Consider the following 27,962-nt stretch of genomic DNA (forward strand, 5'->3'; position numbering starts at 1 on the left):
TTTCTAATTATGGCGATCTGTTTGTAGTCACATGTATAGCGATCTGTCTCGAGATAGCGCCCTCTATGACAGAGATGCTGTGCGATATAGGAAGGTATTGGAAGAAAGACCGGATGATTTGCTGACAAAAACAACAAATGGGATGGAAGTCAGGTTTATGGGAGAACAAAGCAAGGCAGATTCAAATTACTGAGCTTACTCAACAAAAATGAGTACTGCATTAAATTAGGTAACCATTTCTTTAATGAAGGTATCTACAGCATTTAATTATAATTTTTACAGGAAATGTGAATAGCATCCATTCAGAGTGAAGCAACAAAAATCCCTTCCCTTAATCCCTTAATCACAAGGAAACCATTTTCCATTGTTTCGTGAATCTTTTGTATTCAGTGTAATCTGTTCAATTGGGGTGACAAACCATTAAAATAATAAGATAAATTAGGAAAAATTCTCAATACAAACTGGCATTCATTTGTCAAGACCCTTTATTCTGTTGCAGTTCTTTTTTACTCTGAGGTTCTGAAAATGAAAAGTTAACCCGCTTTCAGTACCAGATAACTGACACTTAGATACAGTCTATTCGTGCTTGTGATACGTAAAATGCTCGGAACTGAACAAGACTGTACTTTCAATAGAGAAGCTAAGCTTATCACAGAAATGTAAATTCACCTCAATACGACTTCCACAGCTGTAAAGATAAACATGTTAACCGATGTATTATCAGCCATAATCCAACCGTTTTAAATACAGATTTTTCCAATCTCAAACACTGCTTAGTGCATTTGGTCTGGGAAGCAACTAGTCATTTTCCATGCAAACGCTTTAAGCTCTTTCGAGTAAATATTGGCGGATTATAAGACTCGGTGATTACTGCTATCAAACATTATATTTTATTCTTTATACCTAATGTCCATATACCCACACAAAATTGCACCAAGTATCCATCAAGTATATCTTACAGCCTTGTGATATAATAATAAAAACATGAAATTTCAACAGAGCACCAAATCCAAAGAAAAAATCAATTTTGCAACAACTTAAGTGACAAAAATCCTACAATATTCCTTTTCGACAAAAAGACATGTAAATATTAGGAGTCTCTTTGAGATTGCACGAAACATTTTTTTCATGAGCATATCAAAACATGGAATAATGTCACTCATTTCCATTGATTTTGTCCATTTGGAGATGGATCTTTCATGGAAGGCTAGGCAATCGTCACAAACATGCACCAAAGTGCATATTGATTATACCCTTTTCGTACAAGTTGACCAGAGTTTTGAACTCTGTGTCAAAGCTATGCAAGTTTTTCTTTCCAGTTACGTCATTGTGGTAGTGGTAAGGGACATCACTGCCGTTGATGGTTGTTGAGTACGGCCAGAAACCGAAGACATTGATTCGATCACAGACATCAACAAGGGACAGTACCAGGTACAAACCTGCGGGAAAAATACGACGCTAGAAAGTTCTGACTTTTCTGTATACCCAACAGAAAATTCGAAGGAGTTAAAATCGATGCTAAAAAAGTTCACGAAAAAGCACTAGTGTCGGGTCACAGCAAAGTGCTTTTAAGTCTTCGCTTGTCTTAAAATCAAACACCGGTATTTATTTATGAACACTGTGTTGTCCTAAGTCTTGTGAAAAAAAACACAAGTTTACTCAAGTGGGACTCGAAGTGGAGACGGTTGTCTCAACACTCAATCACAGAGCTTGCCGGTGCGGGGCATAGCACGTAAATATAATAACTGTTGTCGCAAAAACCGAACCTTACAGGGTTTTTTATTTCATTTTTTCAGACGATGACAGAAAACCTTGCTTTTTAAATCCCTCGCAGACACCCCCACACACTCACCCCCACGAACAAAGTGCAGTTCTGAACTTGCAAGGCTTATATGACGAGCAGCTCTATTTAAGAATTAGAAAACCAAAAGGTCTACAATCACCGATAACCCAGTACCCCTTCCGTTAGTTTTCTGACAAACAAAAAAGTTTGGTCGGATTAAAATTATGGAAAATACCACTGACACTTGGCTTCATCTTTTTTCGATAATTTTACTGATAATTTTAGTGATAAAGCATCAATGTGTGGAATACTCTGGTAAGCTAGTTTAAAAGGTTTGCGGGGTGACCCTTACTGAGCTAGCCTGATCATTAGGGACAGTCATTTAGAACCACGTTAGTAGTGCACCCCGTCTGTATAGAGAAAACCACGCCCTTTTTCTTGGTTTTCTCGAGTCTCTCGACCAATCAGAACGCCCTTCTTTCATTTAAAATTGCTTAAAAGAAAGCTTAGGTTCGTCAAAGAAGGGTCTAAACGTTGAATCCAATTTAGAAATAATACCACTAAACTTCACTTTTAGGACGCTGTTTAATTCAAGAAAAATTCTTCTTCCAATTATCATCATTTTCGTCTCGCTACGGGAGTAGCGTTTAATTGAAAAAGCAAATCGCGTTTCTGTCATTCATTTTACCAATTGACCAGTCTTAAACTAACGTTCAAGACCAGCTCAGGAGACTGGATGCTGATAATGCCCTCACCTTCGGCCAGTTGCGTTGCACAGCATTTTATTCGTAGGATTGCCTCGCATTCCTTGAATTTCATGCGATCATTTCCATGATAAAAGCATTAACTGAATGATCAAACAAATAGGGGCGCGTGGCGGTGGAAGAGAGTCGAAATAAGCACAATACCACTTGGAGAGGAGACAAGACTACAGCAAGAGTTTCCAAATTCTGCCTGCAGGATTGTCCAGCTTATGGAGAATAAACAATGGTATGTATGCATGGAAGGAGACGTGGGACCCCTGGGAAAAAATAATCATAGAGAAGGGAAGAGGTGGAAAAGAAAAAAAAAGAAATGATAAAAAGAGATGAAGGGTGTTTATCCTTTTTCGCTGATGAATGTTTGGCCCACTGGAAATTTTTCCCTGAAAAAGGGTGGTTTTGCTCCCTTCAGAAAAAATCCAGACAATCCCCATGTAAGCAACGGCACGCGTCCCCCAGTCTTACTGAGTTGACTTGAGCATTATTGAAACAGCCAGCTTGGTTTCTGACAGGGCTTAACGCGGACTTGATTTAATGAATATCACACCTAATCGTGCTTATCTCTGAGGCCATTACGTGTTCAAATGAATGGTTAGTTTTCATCCAGAGTAATTTCTGACACTGTCTGCACGGTGTGGCCATACCAACCTCATTCTGTTCAACAAAACCGCCTCCATCACCAACTACAGCTAATAATGGTTCAATAAAAAAACACCCTGGGAAGGACGTTGGGTGACGGCCACTGTTTGGTGTTACTCACCAGGGCCGTGCACATGTGTATTTCATACAGATTGGATCATGATCAGTGATCTGTCGTTAGGTTACAGACACCAAAAATCGGTTAATGAATGGTGCAGACCAGCGTATGCGTAAGGTTCATTGGTCGCAATCCAGATCGTGGGAAACAAACTGGCCCAAGTTGAGAAGGTCCTTATTTATTTCATGACACTGCAAACCACAAGATACAGAAAGCGATATCGCTATGGTGTTCCTTCAAAGCCACCTTACCCGTTGTTGGCCATAGGCGGTTATTTCCTATAGTCTTTCGCCACAGCTTCGACACAGAGAGGAAATGATCAGGATGCCCGAGGACTGGTCGAACACTCTGGAACTCAGTCGCTGTGACCATGGTTCGTTTCAGGGTAGAAAAGTACACTGAAGCACCGAACATAGGCAGCCAAAGCTTACTGTCTTTGAACTGTTTGAGAATGTTGCCGAAATGAGAGCAGTTGGTCTGTGTCTTCAACCCATTCAGCCTGAAATCAAGGTTGGAGGCAAATAAAAATACATGATCGGGTTTGTGTAAATCCACACTTTATTCTTCACGGGTTTACATGATTTATAAGATAAAAAGTAAAGGCAGCTACTCTCTGGAAGAGCAAAAAACAAATACGTGTACAGTGTACATTGCAAAGTTTCAAACGAAGAAGATACATCTTACAGGTGACAAAAGAAAGCCAGTACCGACTGCCTGGTTCCAAGAACCAAAATTAAAGTGAAGGCAGAAAATTGACGACTTCTTACCAAACTTGGGCAGAAAAAGGAATGGAACAGGCTTTATAATATGTTCTTATATACATATCCATTTATTTGTACCATTTGCACGGCCACGTTTATCAATGTCTGGCGCTCATTTCCGTAACTGTGTTGAGAATAAGAATGGGACATCAATAACAGACTACCCACACACTTCCAAGTACGTCTACAATTATTAGTATTATTATTGATGGTTTATTTCAAACACTGTGATTGTAGCCCGGAGGCTAAATTGCCACAGTACACAGCTTAACTATTCAATGAAGGAAACACTGAAGCATTAAAGATTTAAAATAGACGCATCTCATCTAAAATAAACACAATACAATACGTGTACAATAATCGATAAACATCACGCATCAATCAGCGAAGTATTGCTCAATAGCGTCAGCTCAAAGGAAAGTCATTGCTTGGTAATGAAGCACCTTCATCTTTCCATCTTAACCCTCAGTCTTTTGGACGTCATGCGTGCAGCTGACTAAGCAGAATCGTTAGGAGCACAATAGAAACTCATTGCTAAACAAACGTACTTGTTTGCCACAAAAGATGGATTCAAAGTTGTGAAGTTTGTCTGACTGCCCACGTCCGTTTCATATCCCCAAACTGCGGCTAGGTTGAACCTGCAAAGGATCCAATTCTGACGTAATCACGTAGTCATACAGTAGTGTTTCCTGAAACCATATCACTGAAGCAAAGAGAATATTTGTAAGGAATGTGACATTTAGGAAGACATCATAACGTTGTTTCATGGACAAATTTGCTGCTAAAGGTTGTCACGTGTGCAAAATCTGCTGTAAGAAATTGGTGAACAATGTTATGGAAGACAAAAGCTGCAGTTGCCGAAGCAACGAATAAAAGAAAAGAACAAGTTGTTATAGATGCAAAATTTCCAGCGGTACGACTTACCATTATAAGACATACCCCAGTGCATTTGTAACGTCATGCACAAATACAAATTCCTCCCATGTCTGTTGTTGGCATTAGCGGGCTCCTTGAATTGAACAGGGACAACCTGGCTGCAGAATGGTTTTGTGCCCGAGTTTAAATTGCATATTTACATATTGTTTGCAGACAACGCAGCGCGATGTGACCATGTAATAAATGTCAGGTTAAAACCCCTTCATGGCGGTATTATTTTGACCGCGACTGCTGCAGTGGGCTGTGGCACGCCCAGTATGCAAAGCGCTGTCCAGCAGCAGGCCCCATTGAACCAGCTGTTGCATGGTGAATAGATTGTATGTGTGGTAGTGTTTGCAGTCCACTGCATGGAAGGGGTTTTAAAGAGGGATGCAATATCAGGATTCATTCAGCATTACTAATTATAGAAGAGAAAGTACTTCACATGTACATATTATGTATAAATCGATTTCTCTGTTAACTCTAAGCCAGGGTTTACATGTAAATTAAAAAAAAAACTAAATTATAAATCAGACTTTTCTCTGGCGTTACAGAGGTATACATATACATTTACGAGCCATGGTTACGGTACTTTTGAAACACACCACAGCACAGTCACAGTCTGACATGGCACCATATTGAAATCACCTGCTGTACATAATTTATGGATGATAGGGCGAAAGTGTTAAAGTGATATACCGCCCTCTGTTGATGACAAATAAAGCACAAAGCCCCTTTATAACAACAATATCTAAAGAAGTAACAGGTCCAAGTTCTAAATAACAATGGGTGCGTTCGATTAGCTTCCCTGAAAACACCAGTGTTACACTCAAGGGAAGCCTCAAAATGAGGCTTATCGAACGCTGCAGTGTGTTTTCCAAGGCATTCTGGGAAAAAGGTCAAGTCCCCGCCTCGTTCCATCATGTACGTTCATGCTCGAACAGTCCATCCGTGACGTCATTACACTCGGGCAGCCTCCAGAGACCCGCTCGCCAGCTGGGGTAGTGGTGGCTGACACCAGGGCAGGCACGAACATCACGTGATGGCTAAACGAACGCTCTCGTGTAAGTTTGACTTACATGTGTAAGCTAATTGAACGCACCCAATATGTATATCCTTTTTTGTTTTCAGCCTTATCTCCATATGGTTACATGCAGTTTTTCCTCTGCCTATATATACAGGTTGGCACTGCTAAGTCAGATCCACTTCAGACTTGGCAGAAACTAGCCCGGACATGATGGTCCCTGAAAGATTTTCATCATGATGACGTCATCGGATGTCAAGTTACACCATATTCAATGTTTATTCGCATTACAACCTCATGAACTCATGAATAATGACATAAAAACAGTAAATCAATTTTGTTGACGTCCACAAGAACTAAAACCTCGAGATTCAGTTCTGTTCGTAATAGTGGCACTTTCTATGACGTCATCATTCCAAGTGTTTCACAATGCTTATTTCATAAACTCCTCCTTTCGTAAAGGGGTATGGATTTATACAATTTCATCTTTATGGCCAAAACAAACTGAAATAGTTTTGCGGTTACTCTGTCACAAATCGCAATCTCAAGTTAACTATATTTCACATTTAGAGAGAGTTAACTTTGAGAAATACGAGTAATGTAGGACTGCGAATACCTACAAGAACATGAGACACAAAGCCTTCGAATTGTGGTGGTTTCATGTTCAGGAAACAACAATGCAATGGAAATCAGTCCAATAAGTCGACACCTCAGAATGTGTAATATATACATCCAGCGCCATGTGTGTCACCCAAACGGGAAAGAAGAGAATAGCCAGCTCAAACTGCTAAAGAGAAATTCGGCCAGGGGCTCGTTTCAAGAATAAATTGTATCAGGTTTGTTCTAATGATGATTGCAATCCTCCTACTGCTGTCCCTACTAATTGTTACATCACTGCTCGACCATTACAGGGCCGAAGTTACCTCCAACCTCTCCTATCAAGAGCAAGAGACTTCTTTGGCGCCAAATGACTGAAACTCGAGCAGTATGATCTCGGTACAGTACGGTTAAATCACTGGATCAGGATACTACGTGTCATGATAGGTCAAGTCTTGATAAAGTTACTTTCATGGGACATTACACCCAAAAAAGTCTTCGGTTTCTGGTCAGCGCGCTCGTCGCCGTAGACTTGCTCGTTGGCAAAATAAAAATGTTTTCTGGCTTAACACTAGTCAGGTTGCCTGGCTTATTTGTTTCACACGAATCTGGCTTACTATCAGTAATCCTTCGTGGGTTTACTGACACTAAAGCTCGGGTAATGGATAGTGGGGGCAGCAAACAAGGTTCAACAAACAAGGACCAAATCTCACCTGGAGACAAACTGTGATTGGTCAATTTTCTTCCCACAACGAGAACCTCTCAAGATGCCACTTGATCCAACCACGCTGCAGCTTGCGAACTGTCCTTGTTTGAAGATCGCGTTCTGAGAGAAATAACATGAAAATAAAAAAAAATGAAATTTCTAAATGGTTGAGTTGCATGTGGTCCTTTAGGGTTAATGGTTTGTTGAAGATGGCGCTGACTTCGAGGTGATGGCAATAATCAATACTCACATGGAAACCTGGGCGACCAGGGAGAGGTAGATTATGCTTACTTGTCAGCATGTCACAATCACTGGGTTTTTCATTAAGGTATATTAAAAGCAATACCCCCAACAAAAACACAAGAGGCTTCTTCCACATGGAAACAAGGTCGTTTTGTTATCTGTGCTCTTCTATGGCGTGCAAAGTTGACATATAATCGTGAAACAGATATCTCTATTATTCATAGTGATATCTCTTTTTCTAATAATTATAGAGATATCTCTATTTCGGAATTATTGTCAAGTTTGCACACCATACTCTTGGCATATTTTTGTTGAGCTTTGTACTACATCAACAGTGGCATGTAGGAAAGTATACAAAGAGCATTCAACATCATAAATAATAATAATATAATGATATTACATCGTTTATTATGCTCTTTCCACAACGTTTCAAAGCGCCATTATTATCCCTGCACATTGGGCTCACACATCTATGAACATTCCTGAAATCATCTCAGCTCCCTTGGGAGCATACTAGCCCCGTGCTGCCATTTCGGCGCAAAGGGCTTAACATAACCCATGGTTTTTCACCAGCCACCTGACCTCGGTTACATTTGAGGACAAGGCACATCGATGTGCTTCTATTCAACTTGGACACTATTAGATGATAGATGGCGCATGACCCACAATTATTAAAATGTGTTTGCACAAAGTTACCCCGTCGCAGATGATGCACCACTGATCATTTGCAATGACCAGGCTGGAGAGTGTAGTGAATTTGTGTTTAGTGACAGATTCCCACCGTAAGCAAACATTAGCGTTACGCCATTGCCCTCACATCACTTTTCTGACCACACAGGCAATGTGGAGAATTCAGTCACTGACCACTTGCAATAATAAGATCTGGAAATTTCCGTACCTGTGGCAAGTAACTCCAGAGGGATGGAGTCATGTTCCGAGCCTTTCCAGCCATGTAAAATCGCATCTTTGCTCGAGGTGAGGTGTTATTCTTCGTCAATAAGAAATTCCCCGGACTGCCTGCTTTTCCTAGTTCAGTCCGAATGTCCGCCCTACTCGTGCCATTTAGAAAAATGAACTATTTAGTTAGTATTATTGTAATGTAACTTTATAAGTTCAGGAGTGACGGAGTCGAACTTGTTGGAAGTTACTCAGGCGGTAGATCGCTGAACGTTTTCAAGCCTCTTCAAGAAGCTGACACAAGTAGTCCAACTAGCCGGCCGTCAGAAAAAGAAGCAAGCAGGCTACTCTACATATATTTTTATTAGTCCGGGATCCGAAGTGGATAAACTGTTGATTTATACTAGAAAAATTACCTAGTAAAGAAAAACCTCTCAATGAGTTTGAGATTTAATAAGTCTTGCCCTTCCTGGATACATGGCTTGAAAAACAAATAGTTGCTTTATCATTCAGTAATAGGGGATCCAAAGCATCCACTATAATTGGTATGGTATCAGACTCTGCCTACTACATACAAACTCTCTTTGTTTTCGTCACTCTTTTGTTCACAGCTCAGTTCACCTGTATAAAATTTCAGCCTAATGGTAGATGACATCACAATATGCAAGGGAGAATATACACGTCGTTTTGTTCAGGCTATTAGTATTATTATAATCTGTAAACTATATACCATTGCAATAAATCTTATTCTAGTTTATTAATGTGTCGCATGTGTTATATTATATTACCAGCAAGAGTGTAGCGTGACAGGGCCTCGCTTATTAAAAAAGGGTTTGGTAGTCGTATTGGCTTTCAGATGCACAGCGAAACAATACTATAAGCTGATTTTTTAAACTCTCTCGGGATAAAGAGAAATTGTTGGTAACTTTGGGTGGTCTTTCCATTGAGTAAGGTTAGAATGTCTAACAATATCTCATGTCTGAGTTAGCATCTGCAATCTCAAGCTTTTGGGGGTAGATCCCGAGATTTCCATCGGCAGAACGAAGCATCTCATGAAACAAACACACTGACATCGTCAAGCGAAACCCTCGATCTACATTATACCCACTTTTTGCACGTAATGGTGAAACACCCCCTCCTGATGCATTTTATATTAATGGAACGAAAAGCTTATCTGTAGCTTACATCCTTACTAATTAGTCCAGATGCTTCCGCTGACTGGGCCTCGATTAGGAAAAACCTGATATTTCCTAGATACACTTTTGCCAGATTAAGGCAATAGTTCATCTCCACATGCGTTATGTGGTGCGATTCCTCTGATATGACAAAACAATGCATCTTTATAGGATACTTCCAAAAAACAGTGACTTTATTTTAATTTGTGCAATACAGGTTTAACTCGACCGTATACGATCCAATACATGTATTTCAAACCCAAGCTGCAGAACCTGCGAATAGAGTTTACCAATAATAATTTACATTTCACATTCACACTTACAGCGCGTGTCAACTTGCCTATCAGTAGGCTACACATATTATACACCAGCAGCAATACTGAGCCGCTGAAAAAACGTGCACTGCTACCTCAACGTATATATGTGAAATTGAAAAATACCAATGCGTAAAGAGCAATCTCATTTTGTGAACTAACTTAGGAAAATATTTCTTTAGTTTTTATTCGGCCTTTCATGCTTTTGGGTTGTCAAAATTCAAAACGTATCTTCTTGTCGCGGAGGTCACTGGCTCCCATCCATCCCTTGTCGTTCTCCCTCCCTCTTGCGGTAGGAACCAGGTTACTGCACTGGCAGGCTTTTGTTTTGGGTCTAGCGCGATGTAAGTTGCTTCACCTTTGCGAAAAAGCCTGCAGTTGCAAAGTACTACTAACTAGTGACGGCCGTTTTATATCTGATTCCATGCACCCTCATCTACACAATGATTTATGGAAAAGTTATTTTAGACGACATGTACATGTGTTTGCGGTCAGATCATGCCCCCAGTGTAAGGTGCAGATGGCCTGATTGCTGTGCATTGATTTATCACGGTTACAATAGTCTACAAAAGCCCGTTAGTGCCACCGCTATTTATATTTTAAAAAGCAGCTAATTTTGTTATCGTGACAAGTTATTTTTTTTCGTGAGCAGGCTATTCATATTTTCAAAGGCAGCCATTTTTATTATTGTGAGCATATCTTTATATTTTCAAAAGCAGCTCTTTTATTTTCATGAAAAGCTATTTTTATTTTTTTGAAAAGCTATTTCATTTTCATGTGCAGTAATTTTTGTTTTCGTGAGCAGCTATTTTTATTTTCATGAGCATATCCTCACGTTATATAAAGCATATATTTAATAATGAGAAAAAACAGGGATTCTATTTAACAGAAAATATTATGAATTAAAAATGAAAATAAATAAAGGGCCTAGTTTGAAGACGATCTATTGCTGAAGTTGGGGACGACTTGGCTTGTCTTTACTTGGCAAGAAGCTGTAGAGCTTGCAGTAGAAAGCTTGAATGGAGGATGTGTTGGGCTAAGTGCAGATGATGTTTAGGGTTCAAATGCACAGTCTCTCCTTCCCCTCGACTAATTTAGGTTTTGGAACGGAATTTATGTGGCTCTGGTCCAGGCCACCCACTGTCCAGCAACGTATGCATGTGTAGTTCAATAGGTTTACTCTGGTAATGTCTTTGCCTAGAGCAGGACAGGGACGAATTTCTAAGTATGGCAGGTGCGATGGAAGGAGAAATCACAGAAAGACAACAGAACAGTCTCTGTTCAGTCCAGTAACTAAGTGAAGTGGGAGGTCACTGGTTAGGGAAGTTATCAGCTCCTTCTCAAGGACTCTTGTCGTTGGTTGCAAGTTCTGCTACCAACTGCCCACACGCACTGCCAAGCAACCCACACATTTCTGAGAAATTGTATGACCTAATTCTGGGGGAGTTAGGATTTCAAAAAGTGGAGAAACAAAATTAATTCTATTAAATAATTATTAGAAAGATCAAAATTAGACCAGGAAAAGCTGAAACAAAGTAGTGGCTGATGTTACTTATTCCTTGGAGACAAGGCTGATAGTCGTGACGCTCTTTCTAATTACATTTGATTAAAAAATATTAACATTTTCTTCAACAACTCACTCTTAATGAAAACACAGAGTTAAAAAGTAACCATGAAAAAGAACAACAAAAGAAACAAGACCTGCTATCTATTCGCTCTTTGTACGATGCCGCCATAGGCAGAGCCTCGATCTGGCAGCTTTTTCCGTGTATGTTGCTTAGTAGCTTTGGGCATACTGCGTTAGTTCTTCTACCATCTTTACTATACGATTGGACGATATTTCAAAAGCTGTCAGTTACAGGCTCTGCATGCCCATGGCGGCAGCATACAAAGAGCATGTACTGGGTGCAGTCCACTAATTCAAGTGAGAATATCTGGTCAGCTCATTAGCATTAAACCCCCCCCCCGCATCTTTTGAAAAAAAGGAAATTGTTTGGCCCCCCCCAAATGGTGAGATTGGGTAAATCGTCGCCAGGATCAACTGCCTGGGTCTTTGGGCTTTCCTGTAAGAGCAGAATGGCTAAAAAGTACGGTTGAAAAACGGTCCTAAGTGCCCGAGAAAGTTGAGGGTTGCCACTTGAAAAATGGCTGCAATCAGACTTCGGAAAAATCACTTTTCGGGGGTAATTTTGTTTTGTGCGAATAATTGAAAATGTAATTGGTTTTTAACCCACAAAAAATTGAAACGAAACTGAAAGATTAAGGACCAGACAATTATTTCATTTCTGTTTCCGAAATCTCAGGGATGTTGGTATGCATGTTATTGGGCTCTAAACAGTGCTGAATTTATAATGTTTTCAATGGTGCTTGAATTATTGGACTGTGCCCTACTATGCATGTACCGGGGACGGAAACGAAAGAAAACAGAAAAGGCGCCCTCTACAAACACCATGAAGCAAAGGGCGACAGCACACGACGCGTCGCGTCGTGCGTCGTGTCGTGCGTCGCGTCGTGCTTCAGGCGACGTAATAGGCGACACGATGCACGACACGACGTACGATGCGATGCACGACGGTACGACGCGACGGGCGACGGAAGGGGCGACGTTTAGGCGGGAAAAAATGCAACATGGAAAGGACCTAAGACAGCACGACGCGACGGGCGACGGCACGACGCTACCCACGACGCGACGCGTCGTGTGTGTACAAACGTAATGGCAAGAAGGCGACGGTGCGACCCGACGGCACCACGCATGAGAGCCGTCGTGCCGTTGCGTCGTCTGGTTGCGTCGCCTGGAGGGAGGCTGGAGTAAGAGGGAGAAATGTTTGTCGTAAGTAGTACACCATGTCATTGAACGTAGAATAAGCCACGTCTCACGACCAAAACCTTGTTTCGTAAAGTTCTTGAAAACAAACAGCCGCCCTGGAGAAAATAATAACAGCTCAAGCAATTAAAAATAACTGCTTCTGAAAATGGAGTTTCACACCGTACATATACATGATACATATCCGTAAACTCAGAGCAAACGAATTTGAAACAGTTGTAAACTTAAGGATGCTGGCGCTGCACGCGTTATTCACGCAAGTCAAAAGATCGATTTGCTTTTTTTTTCTATGAAAAGTGAAATTTGATTTTCAAAACTTTACCTTGACCCACCCACCCACTTCGAAATAAAATCGAAATTAAAAAAACATCAAAAATGTTGAAGGCCCCCTTACCTGAATTCCCGTGTTTTGGCTACATCTGGTTTCCAGTCCTGTTTCATAATCCTTTGAAGGCGACTGAAGAGCTGTTTTGTGTTCTTCCCATAAGGATGCCGGTATTTCTTTGCAAAATTCCTCAACGAAAATGCAAGAAATGTACAATAACTACACTTCACATTAGTTTGGTATTTCTACGATTTTATCATTTACAAAATGCCTTATATAGCAATGCAATGCATGACCTATTGTTTAAGGTTAAAAATAGACCGTGTTCGGATTCACATGGATCTGGGTCACGATCAGTCATCCCCGTCATGGACACGACACCTAAATTTGGACAGTGGACAGTGCGAACCAGCATTGGGACTCAGTGATCGAGATCCAGACCTTTTGAAACAAGCAGGTCCTCTTAGGGTACTCGAGAAAAGTAGCCGAAACTGCAACTCTATCAAATCTTACCTAGCATTCGGTGCCGATGTAGTAGTATTGAGTGGTGCTGTCCGTGGTTGTCTACTGTCACTTGATACTTGTCCCTTTGATGCATTTTGCCTTGCCTTCTGATATCCGTGGTTCTTGATGTATGTACTAGTATGTTTTTTAAAAATTCATGATATACACTGATAAACTCTCTTGTATGAATCTACCTTTATTACCATTATTATATGCCTTACTGTCGAAGTGTCGCCTCTAAATTGTCAAGGCTGAAAAATCATATTTTTTGTCGGATCACAGGACTTTGAATGCTGCCATTCTGCGTGTGATTGCGTTTTCAGGAAGCCAAACCGCTGGTTCGCGTTTTAGCAGCGGTAAGCATATCTTCCAGAAATCCTGGTCTTCGTTTCGAAAGGGAAAAATCAGTCAAAAGTGTTAGTAAGCATTAACATTACGTTCTTAAAATAGACAAGCGGGCGAGACAGTAAAATTGCCGTTCTGTTATGGAAACACCTTCTACCAGAAGACTGTCAAATTCCATATCAAGATGAACCTGTGACTTCCCCCCCCCCATCCAATTTTTTTTTTTCAATTAAAGGGCTCTTCTCAACCCCATACCAGTTCAGACAAGTGTGCTTGGAGGGTTTGGGTTCACTTAAGGGTTTACCTCCACCGCCCTGAATGGGTCGCTGGAGAGATCGCAGCTGTAAAGGTTTCAATCTGTCAAAATCTAACTCCTTCACATTCTAATGCACACACTGTATCCTGCCCATGCATGTTTCCCACTTCCGAGGTGACCCCCTCCCCATGCCTGAAGGACGTCCTCCTAGCAGCGATCCTCCTTGTATCTTGAGAAAATTGAACATGAGAAGCCATTTGAGGGTGGAACTCACTCATGATGCCATCACGCCAAGCTGGAAAAGCTCGTAAAATTCCAACATTCCTAACAGTCTAGCAAATACACATGTAGTACCATGCCTATCCTTGTTTCTTTGAGTGGGCACAATGTAGTGTGATTGCACCGTTTTGTTTTAATGCACGATAGATGACAAAACAGCACATGCCATGTATACTTGGGTCTTGTCTTGTCCCACGGCCTCACAAAATATCTGGGGCATATGACAAACCTTACAGGCTACAGTCAAGAGAGCTCTTAGAAGTCATGATGAGCGTTCGATTGTTTACCATTGCCCAGTGACGAGGGACAAGAACTACGTATCATTCCTGGTACTAGGCAACGGTAAACAATAAGACTTGAAGAGTTCCAACTGACTATAGGCTACACGTGCGCTTGATGTGTTCCAAGATATGCACTCTTGTTGTGTAAGATATAAAATATCACTCATAATTTCTTGGATAATTTCATTGCGTGGAAAATCTAACATGTAAATCGAGGTAGACATATTTTCTGATTGTAGATAATTTTTGAGTAGGGCACATACCTCCGAGGAAAAAGGAGTGAATCGAGAGATGTTGTGGTCAAACTCAAATTCATAAGGCCATTGTCCTTCCCCGCTAATGCACTAAATCCGCTAAATTATCCAATGGACATGTTTAAGCAACCCACATTTCATGTTTTCCCCGAACCTTGAATGTTGATAGCATCCAGACAACCGTCAAAACTCCACCGTTCAAGGACAAACACTAACCCTCGAAACAGAGAACTCTGAAGAAAAAGGCTTGATTGTTGGTATTCCTGTTTCATTTCTGAACGAACAGATCCCATGAGAAATAATTTTTGTGAAGGCTATCATAGATCCATAATATTATAGCTTTTTAACCGGAAGCATGAGGCTGTCTTTCGGCGGAAGTCACTCTGCAGGATATACCACACCACATGAACAGTATTCACACATGAACAAATGCTATACTGCGCGCATACTTGTATTTGCGGTCAGGGTGTACAGAAGGGACACATTGTATTTTAATACCACAACGAAATGTAATTTACTACTGCCCCAAATAGAGTACTTTTTTAAAAACACATATTTTAAGGGGCTTAACGATTCTGAGCCAAATGGGTTAAACAAATGCTATACCATTAGCAGTTTGATTTCATGATTTATCCATATCTGAATTTTCTTTCTCAGTATATGCATGTATAAATCTCACCCTTTAGTGAAGGATGACGACAATCCACGTGGGTGTGCATAATTCCATGAAGAGGACCTGCATGTTTTTGTGGCTGCCACACCACTACACTGACGTTGCTCCACAGCGATTTTTTTCATGAAAATAAAATTGACGTTGCTGCATAGCAAATTGGTTTTCGTGAAAATATAATTGACGTTGCCCTGCAGCGAACTTTTTTCATGAAAATAAAATGTTAATGAAGTCTCATCTTTTATGAGAAAAGGCACAATTCAGTATTTTAGCAAATATGCGCTAGACTTTACTGATAAATAAGAAATAAATTAGTAATATTAATTTAGAACGCAGTTTTTGGACAAGGGTCCCCCGATAATGTAGCAAATTGTTTTAGTTTCACGATGTCTGTGGTTGCGATCAGCTGATCTGCACAATCGCCCGATCGCTCTGCGCGATTTGTGGATTCTGCATGAAATCTCCATCCATGCTCCATCTTACTTCCCCATTTGGAACAATCTTTCCCCACTAGGAACAATTACTAATAGGCGATTGGCTCATTGACAAATTATAAGCAGTAAAATTGAGCGATCGTTCCCAACATCTTCAGACTGAACGATCTGTACTTTTCTTTCGCGAGAAAAGGGAAAATCGTATTCTTACCTTACTGCCTGGAGGTGATTGGAAGTGTTAGTTAGATCGTACTGTTGGGTGTTATGTCCAGTTAACCCATAGCTCGTGGTAGGTGACCAGTGCCTTGAGTTACCTATTCCAAAACCGTCCAGAAGACCAAGACTGACGACAGCCAGTGAAAGGAAACATAACAGAATGGCAGCTTTGCAGGTACGAGTCCTTAATGGTCGACTTAACCGAAGTAAGGCCCTCCTTAGGATATTTCTACTCATGCTGATAATGTGCTGGTCCCGTCTCTTCGACTTTCTTGCTCTGAAGTCATACCGTGCCTCACCCATAATAAAACAATGTAATTTAAATCATTTAATTCAAAGGTTGGTGTCTCCTTTACAAGAAAGGCGAAAACGAAACCAACAATGCAGTGTTCCATGGACTTCTAGGATGTAGTCTGCATCCCGGCGAGCTATATTTTATGACAAAGTGTCAACTGTGTTAAATAGCATAACTGCGATCACATGGTGCATTGATTATGATTATTCAGCTGATCGACAGAACCGGACGTATGGATCACAAACACGAACACTAGACTAGTATATCGGATCATGCATCAGCTGCAGCGGGTGTCAGTGAACACAGTGTGAAATAACGTATTGCGCCCTGGCAGGCTCGGCCTCGTGGTTTAATTTCTATGGGGCGCCCTTTGTAACTTTATTAGTACCCAAAAAAAATCAAACAAAAATATATATATGGCAAAACTAATATATGTAGAACGAATGTGAAATAACTAAAAAACGAAACAAATATATTGAGGACGAAAGAAATATATATATGACGACACTATAACATACCAATCTATATATATAGGACAAAAACCTTTAAAGGACAAAAGTGATTTATATAGGACAAAAACTTATAAATATAGGACAAAAGTCATATGTAAATGACGAAACTTATAAATATAGAACGAAAAAATATAGAGGACAAAAACTAATATACAGGACGAAATTAATATATTTATATATAATGAAAGTTACAAAATTTAATATAGAGCAAAACTAAAAATATAGAGCGAAATAAATTAAATAGGACGAAGCGCCGCCACCTCGACGCCACACCGGTTGTGGTATAAAGCAAAATGTAATTTGTATAGACCGGAAACGTAAAATATATAAAACGGAGCGCCATCTACCGACCAGTTCTACTATATTTGTTTTATTTTATATTAATTTCACATTCTATATATATTAGTTTCATCATATACATGTATATCTTATTATCGTTTGATATTGTTTTGTACTAATGTAGTGGCAGCGCTTGCGTGCCCCCCCTGAGAGGAACTCAAGTATGCACGGGGTGGAGAATAAACTCAGGGTAAGGGATGGATCGGACACAAATCTGCTGTGATGAGTGAGTTTATTGTTGTCACAGATTCGTCTATCAAAACAAAATACTACAAATGAATAAACCTTAATTGATTACATAAGGAATACAAATTTGAAATAAATTACATTTAGGTGGCAGTAAAGCCCAGGCGGACTCGGTATTCCATCTGCTTCACTGGAGTATGCCAAATTTAATGTTCAGCACTGCACGCCATGTGATACACTTCACACACTAACGTGACTGCACGCGTATTATTTAAACTCACGACATTCCCAAATTTTGCTATCACAGTGGGTTATTCTAATTAGCCACCCATGTGACTGCAGCACGTGTAACCTGGAAAAAAGACACACAATGGGGGAACTCGCGAAAACCAACATGAACCAGGGATCAAAAGGAAGAGTCGCAGGATATTCTCAAAAAGAAATGACAAAGGAAGATCAAATTTGATTTCGACAAGAAAAGAACAACAACAAAAAATTTATTTCAATGCGAACAAAGTAAAAAAAATCCAAAACAAACCTCTCAATCAGGACCAGTAATTTTAGCTGTGTTTCTTAAATGTATAGACCAGGAAATATACTCAACTCGTAACCAATTAACTTAAACCAACAATACTGCTTAAACCAAGACAAACGTCAACCAGTACCAACACAGACTTAAATTATTAACCAATACCGACTTAAATTATTAGCCAACACGGACTTAAATTATTAACCAATACCGACTTAAATTATTAACCAACACAGCACTAGTAAATAGTCGCAAAATTAAAGCAATCAAGCAAGAAACCTGCAAAAGTACAAGAAAAGGAAGGAAAAGTCAGTAATGATCCAGGTTTCAAAGTCATAAATCAAATCAATTAAAAACATGAACATTGGTGAACCTGTAATCTGCAATCATTGATCAAAAGTTTAAATGAAGAAATACAATTAAGAAAAGAAACTCTCTGTACGTAAAATCCAATGCCCCAAAACCTTGAACATCACTGCTCTTAAACAAAAACAAAAAAACTTGGCTATCACACTATTTTACATGGGCTACAGGTCAATGACCTGGTCAATTAGGCAATGTTCAGCACAGGCCAAGAGCTTTCTCAGGAGATAAACAGTCAAGTCAGAGCTTTCTCAGGAGATAAACAGTCAAGTCAGAGCTAGAAGGGCTTAATCCTTTCTGCAAACAAGTCAAACTGAGTCAAACTCTGCAGGGCACCATAGACTTAACAAGTAACTTAATACAGGGCAGAGTGCAGCTCTCCTGAGAACTTATAAACCAGTCTATTCTAGTCATGAGTCATGCACCATCTCTAAAAAATTACATCATCCTCATGCCCTCCAAGCATGGACAAACTATGCCACATGGCTGAAACAAAGAATACTGGGGTACTACACTACACTGTACAAGGGCTGAACTCTCATAAACACCATCAGCTTGAATTTAGCTTGACTCAACATTATATACATTTCTCACAGATTTATGCCTGCATAAGAAGTTTAGCACAAAAGGACTTTTCCAAATGTGACAAAACTGCAGTCAACTAGCTAAAAAAAACCACACTAAGAATCAAGTATAAACCACAATTTCTCTGGTGAACTACATACATTCTAGGGGCTTATCATTTTAAATCCTCAAGCAAAACGCAATTTCTGGCCAGAAAGTATTAAAACACAATCAATATGATTCAGTAGTCAAGCAAAAGTACAAAAAGCAGTCTAGTCTTGTAACAAGCAATCAATTGTTCTGGCTAAAAACAAAGCAAAAGAGTGTATTCCTGAGTTCTAACAGTCTTATGCACTCAAAACTTCACAAAACCAAGAGTTCCATCGAAGTTTTCAGCTCAATACTCCATTGGTTCGAAAACATCAAAAATAGTACAATCAAGATACAATGTAAGAGAGTCCTTAGAATTTATAATCTACAAATTCAACTCACCAAGTTCACAGCAGACCAAAGCTGAAGGCAGAAGTTGCTTAGTACAAAAAAAGAGCTGTTAATGTGGATGCTGTGGTCTCTCTTGCTGCCGGTCCGCATCTGACTATATCTAAGGAACTCACATGCATCAGGTCTTGTGCAATGGGGCATGACAGGATATTTACTCTGGGGATTATTTTGGAAAGGGGGGGAACCACTCCTAGCAAATTCAGGGCAAGCTAACCAGAAATTCAATGTTAAAAGCAGGGGGACAACTCCTATATACAAGCAGGTAAGCAAAACAACTAAGTGAAAAGAGTCCCCTCTACATCCACGCCCTGTGAAATCATTGCTTTCCACAGCAATGTCTAAAGAAATAATTCTAACTTGGCTTTGTTCACTCTCTAAGAGTTCAGTTCCAGTCCCCAAACCTCACTGGTGGTCTGATGTTCCTCTTTGGGCGCCGATAGATAGACCTTGGTGAACTCTCTGAGCTGGACGAGTCAGTAGCTTCATCGATGTCGGTGCCACTTGAGGTAGATGCCTCATCATCCATGTCGCTGTACGGGCTGTCCCCTGTTCTCAATACATCAGCACACACATCGCTGAACTGCAGTGGTGGAGGGAATGCACAAGTGCCATCTGTTGCCAAATCTTGAAACTGCAGTGGGGGTGCAAGAGAATGATCATTCGTCTCCGAGGTGTTCCACACATCTTGAAACTGTGCTGGGGGAGGAAGAGAATCGATGACGGATGCTGGCTCTTCTACGTCAAAAGGGCAGATAGTAAGAAGGTTCCGATGAATGTTGCGCGTCTTTGTTGATCCGAGGAGTTGCACCGTGTATACTGGTAGGTTTCCCAGCTGACTGAGGACTGTGTAGGGTACCGACTCCCACCTGTCTTTCAGCTTACACCTACCCCGTAGCGACTTGTTGGCCACCAGTACAAGGTCACCGGGATGAAGGGCTAGATCTTTCGACTTCTTATCATATGTCGCCTTCTGTTTCTGCCTGGCCACCTCTGCCAACTGCTCCACCCTCCTTGTAGCTTCTTGTAGCCGTTCCCCAAGCTGCTGAACATAGGTGGATTGTGGGTGGACATCCTCTGCTTCCTGGAACCTTGGCTGAAGGAGGAGATCGACTGGCAGACGAGGCTTTCTCATATACATCAAGTAAAAAGGGGAGTACCCCGTACTCTCGTGTTTGGCACAGTTGTAGGCATATGTGAGGGTCTGGAGGTGCATTGCCCAGTTGCATTTCTGTGCTGGCTCAAGGGTTCCAAGCATCGACAATAATGTGCGATTGAACCTCTCTGTCATACCGTTGCCTTGTGGGTGGTATGGCGACGTCTTGCTCTTCCTCATGCCCAGCAGGTGACACAGCTCCTTTATGACTGCCGACTCAAAACTCTTTCCTTGGTCCGAGTGGAGTCGCTCAGGGATGCCGTAATTGGCGATGTACCTCTCCCATAGGACGCGCGCTACGGTTGTTGCCTTCTCATCACGAGTCGGGTACGCCTGTGCGTATCTGGTGTAGTGATCAGTGACCACAAGTACATGCTCAAAGCCTCCTCTTGACCTCTCCAAGCTTAGGAAGTCTATGCAGACAAGTTCCAAGGGCCGTGTTGTGTTGATACTCTGCAGACTTGCATGCCTTTTCGTGTCTGGTGTTTTTCTCAGGGCGCATCTTTTACACTTGTCGATGTACGACTTCACATCAGAGTACATACTTGGCCAGAAGTACCTATCCCGGACATGCTGATAAACCTTCTCGAAGCCAAGATGTCCCATCAGGTCGTGGACATGCTGAAGGACAGGCCTCTTCATCTCCTTGGGGAGCACTATTAAGGTTGGTGTCTCACCTCTGTCTTCCTGGTCCTTCTCGTAGACCAAGACACCTTGCCTCACAGCCAAGAAGTCCCATGCTCGAAGTAGGGTCTTAACTTCTTTTGTTTCCCGTGCCATTCTTCTTCGACTTGGCCTCCCTGGCTGGGCTGACTTCAACTCCACAACACGCCGAGTTGTTGGGTCCTCTTGCTGTGCCTCGAGCAGACAAAGGCCTCCTGGTAGATCAACATACGTGCCCACCTTGGCTCCTTCTGAAGAAGACTTGGCACCTACTTCTTTGCTATCTCTGTCTAAGGCTGCATCGGAAGAAGACTTCATGGGAGATGGGTGATCAGTGGTGTCACTGCTGTCTGATAGTTGCCCTATGCTTGGGGGTGGTGGTATGCTACTCCTCGTACCAGTTGTGAGCTGATGGACATGCCTGACAGCCTTATCTTCAAGGTTCGCCCTCGGCTGCTGTTCCTGCCCCTCGATGGAAGCAATGCCATCTTCTCCCTGACTACTCGCATCTGTTTTGGCTGCTGATCTTTTGGCGTCCCTTGTTTCCTGTCTTCCATTTCGACCTCTGCTACCCTCTGTTTCGTCCAGGATCCTCACCACATCAGATCTTGGAATGCGGGACAGAGAGTCCGCATTGGCATTAGACTTGCCTGGCCGGTAGATGATATCCATGTTGAAAACGGCAAGATCACTAACCCAACGTTGACCGGTAGCATCAAGCTTTGCCTTGTTCAAGACATACGTGAGTGGGTTGTTGTCAGTCACCGCGGTCAGTCGGTTGCCGTACAGGTACTCCCTGAACTTAGTCGTTACCGCCCAATGTAGTGCCTTGAACTCTAGTTTGTGAGCGGGGTACTTTGTCTCTGCTTCTGTTAAGGTGCGGCTTGCATATGCGATGACCCTTTCTTTGCCGTCTCGTTCTTGAGTCAGGACAGCTCCCAGGCCATCAAGGGATGCATCTGTCTGCACGGTGAATGGTACGCTATAATCTGCAAAAGCTAGTATCGGTGCTGAGGTCAACTTGGAAACCAGGGTGGTGAACGCTTTTTGGCACTCATTGCTCCATTTGAAGGGGGGGTCTCTCGAGCCTCGCTTGCCTCCAATCAATGCGAAGAGAGGAGCAGCAGTTTTCGCATACCCTTGAACGAACCTCCGGTAGTAGCCGGTGAGCCCAAGGAAGCTGCGGACATCCCTTTTGCTTTGTGGAACTGGCCAGCTCTTCACTGCAGCAACCTTTGCCTGATCAGTGGCGATTCCCTCTGCAGAAACTACATGGCCAAGGTACTGCACTTCTCTCTTAAAAAGCTGGCATTTTGACGGCTTCAGTTTCAGCCCGTGTTCCCGTAGCCTGGCTAGGACTCTCCCAAGGCGGTCTACGTGCTCCTCTACAGTGCTACTGAAGACGATGATGTCGTCAAGGTAAATTAACACACTCTCAAACGCCATGTCGCCAAACACCACCGACATCAGCCTTTGGAACGTGGCCGGTGCATTCACGAGGCCAAATGGCATCCTCGTAAATTCAAACAAGCCCATCGGGGACGTGAAGGCCGTCTTCGGTTGATCCTTAGATGCCATCTTCACTTGGTGGTAGCCTGAGGTCAGATCAAGGCAGGAGAAGTACTTGGCCTTCCCAAGAGCATCCAAAGCCTCATCTATTCTTGGGAGCGGAAACGCATCTCTCGTTGTTCTGGAATTCAGCTTCCGGTAATCGACGCAAAGTCGAATTTTGCCATCTTTCTTCTGCACAATAACAATCGGAGAAGCGTAAGGGCTCTGACTGGGCTGGATGACCCCGGCTTGTTTCAGCTCTTCCAAGTGGCCTCGGACCTCCTGAAACTGTGAAGGGGGGACTCGTCTGTATGGTAGTCGGAAGGGGGTTGGGTCGGTGAGTGGGATTTCGTGCTCCACTGTGCTGGTAACACCCATGTCGAAAGGGCTCTGCGAGAAAACATCAGCATTCTGTCTGAGTAGCTGCTCAATTGCCTCCGTTTGCGATGGGGTGAAGTCGACACCTTCGAAGTTCACGTCTGGCAAACTGCAAGAGCCACCTACCGCTTGCTCCATAATAGCCACATCTTGAGAGGGCGTGGTCACTGGCTGGACTTCGGTAACACAACAGAGCGTCGCCACCCCTTCATGTCGTCTTACCCTCACAGCATGGTCAGATGTGTTGCACAGCCGAACTGGTACTCTCCGACCTGTTACATCCACCAACATCTTCCCTGCAACTAGGCCCTTGCGGTTGGTGCCCTCTACTAACGCAGTGAAGCTTCTCCCTCTGGTGTGGTTGGGTACTCTAGCTGGAACAGTAGCTTCTGCACCAGGTTGTATTACTAATGGACGTCTCCCAACATAGCGCAGAAACCCAATTTGTCCATCCTCGCCGGCGAGGTCAGCCCCATCCCCATTAACGAACTGGAAGGCCTGAAGCCAGGACTGTGACAGCACTTTACTCTCCATGAAGCGCTTTCCCAAAGACGACTTCATTTGATCTCTACATGCACGAATCACATTGGTTCCAACGAGGGCTGGGGTGTCTCGCCGAAACTCGGTTTGTGGCACCACAAACGCTGGGACTTTGCCTATAAACTGACCCATGGCGTGAACATCTACTGTGATGACCCCGAAGTGTTGAACTGGCTGTCCTCCAGCTCCCTTGATGGACATCTCTGTTGGTCGTGGCCTCTGGCTGCTAAGTACCGGATGCTGCTTGACAAATTCACAGGTAATTGTGGTCACCTGGGACCCAGTGTCCAGCAGTGCTGTACAGTTGACTCCAGAAACCTTGACTTCAACTCGGTTAACTGGTCCAGCCAATGGTAACTGTGCGGATTCATGGTCATTTGTAGAGAGAGTTGGGGAGGGGCGTTTGAACTCAGAACCCGCGGATAGCCCTACATCCGTGGGTTGTTCCCGTTTAACGACCCACTGTGGTGAACTGGTGTTGAGGCTGCCTGTCGAGGAATGAACGACTTCATCTGGGGAGCTTGCTGGTGTGCTTGGCGCTGATTCTCTGGACAGCTCCTTGCCAGGTGCTGCTTGCTTCCACACGTGTAGCAGCCTGAGAATTGGGGTTGCTGCTGCGGCTGGCCAGACTGGTGGTACCGCTGGTGCACTTGAGGTGCAAAGACAGCCTCTTCCAGCTGTGCCAGACGATGGTTCAACAGGCTCTGATCCTTCTGCACTTGTTGAAGGGTCTCCCTCTGCTCTAGACGCATAGCTTGCATCTCCTCCAGTTGTTTGGTGATAAGATCTTGCAGATCAGTCCCACCTTGCATCTTCCTTGTCGATTCTGACGAAGACTTGCTCTTCAGTCCTTGTTGCGCAGGGCTGCTGGCCACCGTGGTTGGTTTTATAGGGTCTTTGGTGGCCACCTCACTCATGGTATAGAAGTGATGGTCATCGTCACCCCTCATCCTTCGTCTCGTCTGTTCGTCGCTGTGGTGTTGCTCCTCTGCTATAACACGCAGCTCAGCTCTGAGGTCTCTATAGCTCATTCTCCTTGGCTGCATCGGGGCAAGTCTCTGCTTCGTCCTACCATCCCGCAGACCGGCCATGAATTGGGTGGTTAAGAGGACGTCTCTGCTGTCCCCAAACAGGCTGCGGCGACCCTGCTGTCGGCCACGCTCCTCAATCCTTCGCAGGAGAGTCTCTAGCGCCACGGCAAACTCACTGGCCGTCTCGCCTGTCTTCTGTTCTCTTGAATAAAACCGCGTCATAGGCGACGTGACAAAGCCGTCTTCCCCAAACTCTTCCAGCAGTTCCTGGAAGGCCTCCTCTGCCGTCACTCCTGCTAGTGACCTGCCCTCCAGGTTTAGGATGACGTCACGAGCTCGTCCGCCTGTGTGGCGCAAAATCTCCTGAAACTTGACGCCATCTGTGGCCAGACCCTTGGCTCCAAGCAGATATGTCATATCCCGAACCCAGTCCTCCACTCTGATATTTTTGTCTCTGCCAGAGAAGGTTGACACCCCCTTCAGCTGGTAGGTAGTGATGGTCCTCGGATTGACGGAAGGAACGGCTGGGATGCTGGTGGCTTGGTTCGGGATGGGGTCGAATTCATGGATCTCAGGTAACTGCTTTGGAGTTGGTGGTGCCAGCATGTCTGGGGGACACGGCGGCGTCCCCATGACTCCTGTAGCTGGCTGCAGTGGTTGTGGTGTCAACCCGTGAAGATTGCCAAAGTGTGTAGGCGAGAACATGGGTGAACTTGGCACCGCCATCATGCCAAAACAGTGCTTCTATCACCAGAGCTGTGTTGGTTAATGACCGAATAACTAAGACCAATTACGACCACCTTTGACCACCCTGAGAATATCAAGCTAAGTCCTACAAAAGACAGTAATTCCTACCCGGATTCTCCACCAAAAATTAAAAAAAAAAATGTAACCTGGAAAAAAGACACACAATGGGGGAACTCGCGAAAACCAACATGAACCAGGGATCAAAAGGAAGAGTCGCAGGATATTCTCAAAAAGAAATGACAAAGGAAGATCAAATTTGATTTCGACAAGAAAAGAACAACAACAAAAATATTTATTTCAATGCGAACAAAGTAAAAAAAAATCCAAAACAAACCTCTCAATCAGGACCAGTAATTTTAGCTGTGTTTCTTAAATGTATAGACCAGGAAATATACTCAACTCGTAACCAATTAACTTAAACCAACAATACTGCTTAAACCAAGACAAACGTCAACCAGTACCAACACAGACTTAAATTATTAACCAATACCGACTTAAATTATTAGCCAACACGGACTTAAATTATTAACCAATACCGACTTAAATTATTAACCAACACAGCACTAGTAAATAGTCGCAAAATTAAAGCAATCAAGCAAGAAACCTGCAAAAGTACAAGAAAAGGAAGGAAAAGTCAGTAATGATCCAGGTTTCAAAGTCATAAATCAAATCAATTAAAAACATGAACATTGGTGAACCTGTAATCTGCAATCATTGATCAAAAGTTTAAATGAAGAAATACAATTAAGAAAAGAAACTCTCTGTACGTAAAATCCAATGCCCCAAAACCTTGAACATCACTGCTCTTAAACAAAAACAAAAAAACTTGGCTATCACACTATTTTACATGGGCTACAGGTCAATGACCTGGTCAATTAGGCAATGTTCAGCACAGGCCAAGAGCTTTCTCAGGAGATAAACAGTCAAGTCAGAGCTTTCTCAGGAGATAAACAGTCAAGTCAGAGCTAGAAGGGCTTAATCCTTTCTGCAAACAAGTCAAACTGAGTCAAACTCTGCAGGGCACCATAGACTTAACAAGTAACTTAATACAGGGCAGAGTGCAGCTCTCCTGAGAACTTATAAACCAGTCTATTCTAGTCATGAGTCATGCACCATCTCTAAAAATTACATCATCCTCATGCCCTCCAAGCATGGACAAACTATGCCACATGGCTGAAACAAAGAATACTGGGGTACTACACTACACTGTACATGGGCTGAACTCTCATAAACACCATCAGCTTGAATTTAGCTTGACTCAACATTATATACATTTCTCACAGATTTATGCCTGCATAAGAAGTTTAGCACAAAAGGACTTTTCAAAATGTGACAAAACTGCGGTCAACTAGCTAAAAAAACCACACTAAGAATCAAGTATAAACCACAATTTCTCTAGTGAACTAGATGCATTCCAGGGGCTTATCGTTTTAAATCCTCAAGCAAAACGCAATTTCTGGCCAGAAAGTATTAAAACACAATCAATATGATTCAGTAGTCAAGCAAAAGTACAAAAAGCAGTCTAGTCTTGTAACAAGCAATCAATTGTTCTGGCTAAAAACAAAGCAAAAGAGTGTATTCCTGAGTTCTAACAGTCTTATGCACTCAAAACTTCACAAAACCAAGAGTTCCATCGAAGTTTTCAGCTCAATACTCCATTGGTTCGAAAACATCAAAAATAGTACAATCAAGATACAATGTAAGAGAGTCCTTAGAATTTATAATCTACAAATTCAACTCACCAAGTTCACAGCAGACCAAAGCTGAAGGCAGAAGTTGCTTAGTACAAAAAAAGAGCTGTTAATGTGGATGCTGTGGTCTCTCTTGCTGCCGGTCCGCATCTGACTATATCTAAGGAACTCACATGCATCAGGTCTTGTGCAATGGGGCATGACAGGATATTTACTCTGGGGATTATTTTGGAAAGGGGGGAACCACTCCTAGCAAATTCAGGGCAAGCTAACCAGAAATTCAATGTTAAAAGCAGGGGGACAACTCCTATATACAAGCAGGTAAGCAAAACAACTAAGTGAAAAGAGTCCCCTCTACACACGCACACTAAATTACAACGTATGCATGACATACAGGAAAGTCACGAGTCATTAATGATAACGGATTACACATTCCCGACACAAATGCACTCTAACAACCCCCAAACAAACTCACCTGGTCGCCGAGGACTTACAGGCCCACAAAAAGTGGCCTGCAAGCCGGAAACGCTGCGGAAAAAGAGTGCAAATTCTCCAAAACTCCCCAGCAGAAGTGGCCGACCTCCATTCTAGGCACCCG

The 27,962-nt window shown here is 42.6% G+C and overlaps 1 protein-coding gene across 4 annotated transcripts; it reads right to left on the reverse strand.

Annotated features, from left to right (window-relative positions):
- Positions 1–213: 213 nt before the first annotated feature.
- Positions 214–27,962, reverse strand: LOC110980538 (alpha-2,8-sialyltransferase 8E-like). Of its 4 annotated transcripts, XR_015425733.1 has the most exons (9): positions 16,317–16,928; positions 13,596–13,721; positions 13,152–13,271; positions 8,446–8,596; positions 7,312–7,424; positions 4,611–4,700; positions 3,553–3,800; positions 2,692–2,804; positions 1,304–1,439 (listed from the first exon to the last, which is right to left on the reverse strand). XR_015425733.1 is itself a non-coding variant. In XM_087138443.1 (8 exons), the coding sequence occupies exons 3-8, from the start codon at positions 13,196–13,198 to the stop codon at positions 1,219–1,221; spliced, it is 870 nt and encodes a 289-aa protein (XP_086994569.1). In that variant the 5' UTR covers positions 13,199–13,271; positions 13,596–13,721; positions 27,840–27,962; the 3' UTR covers positions 214–1,218. The 4 variants fall into 4 exon arrangements, 3 of the variants coding, with proteins under 3 accessions (XP_086994569.1, XP_086994559.1, XP_086994564.1); XM_087138443.1 differs by lacking the exons at positions 2,692–2,804; positions 16,317–16,928 and adding an exon at positions 27,840–27,962 and having other exon boundaries at positions 214–1,439; XM_087138433.1 differs by lacking the exon at positions 2,692–2,804 and having other exon boundaries at positions 214–1,439; positions 16,317–16,925.

Source organism: Acanthaster planci, linkage group LG01 (genome assembly GCF_054643075.1).
Source record: "Acanthaster planci isolate LZ-2023a linkage group LG01, COTS_SCS, whole genome shotgun sequence".
Lineage (NCBI taxonomy): Eukaryota > Metazoa > Echinodermata > Asteroidea > Valvatida > Acanthasteridae > Acanthaster > Acanthaster planci.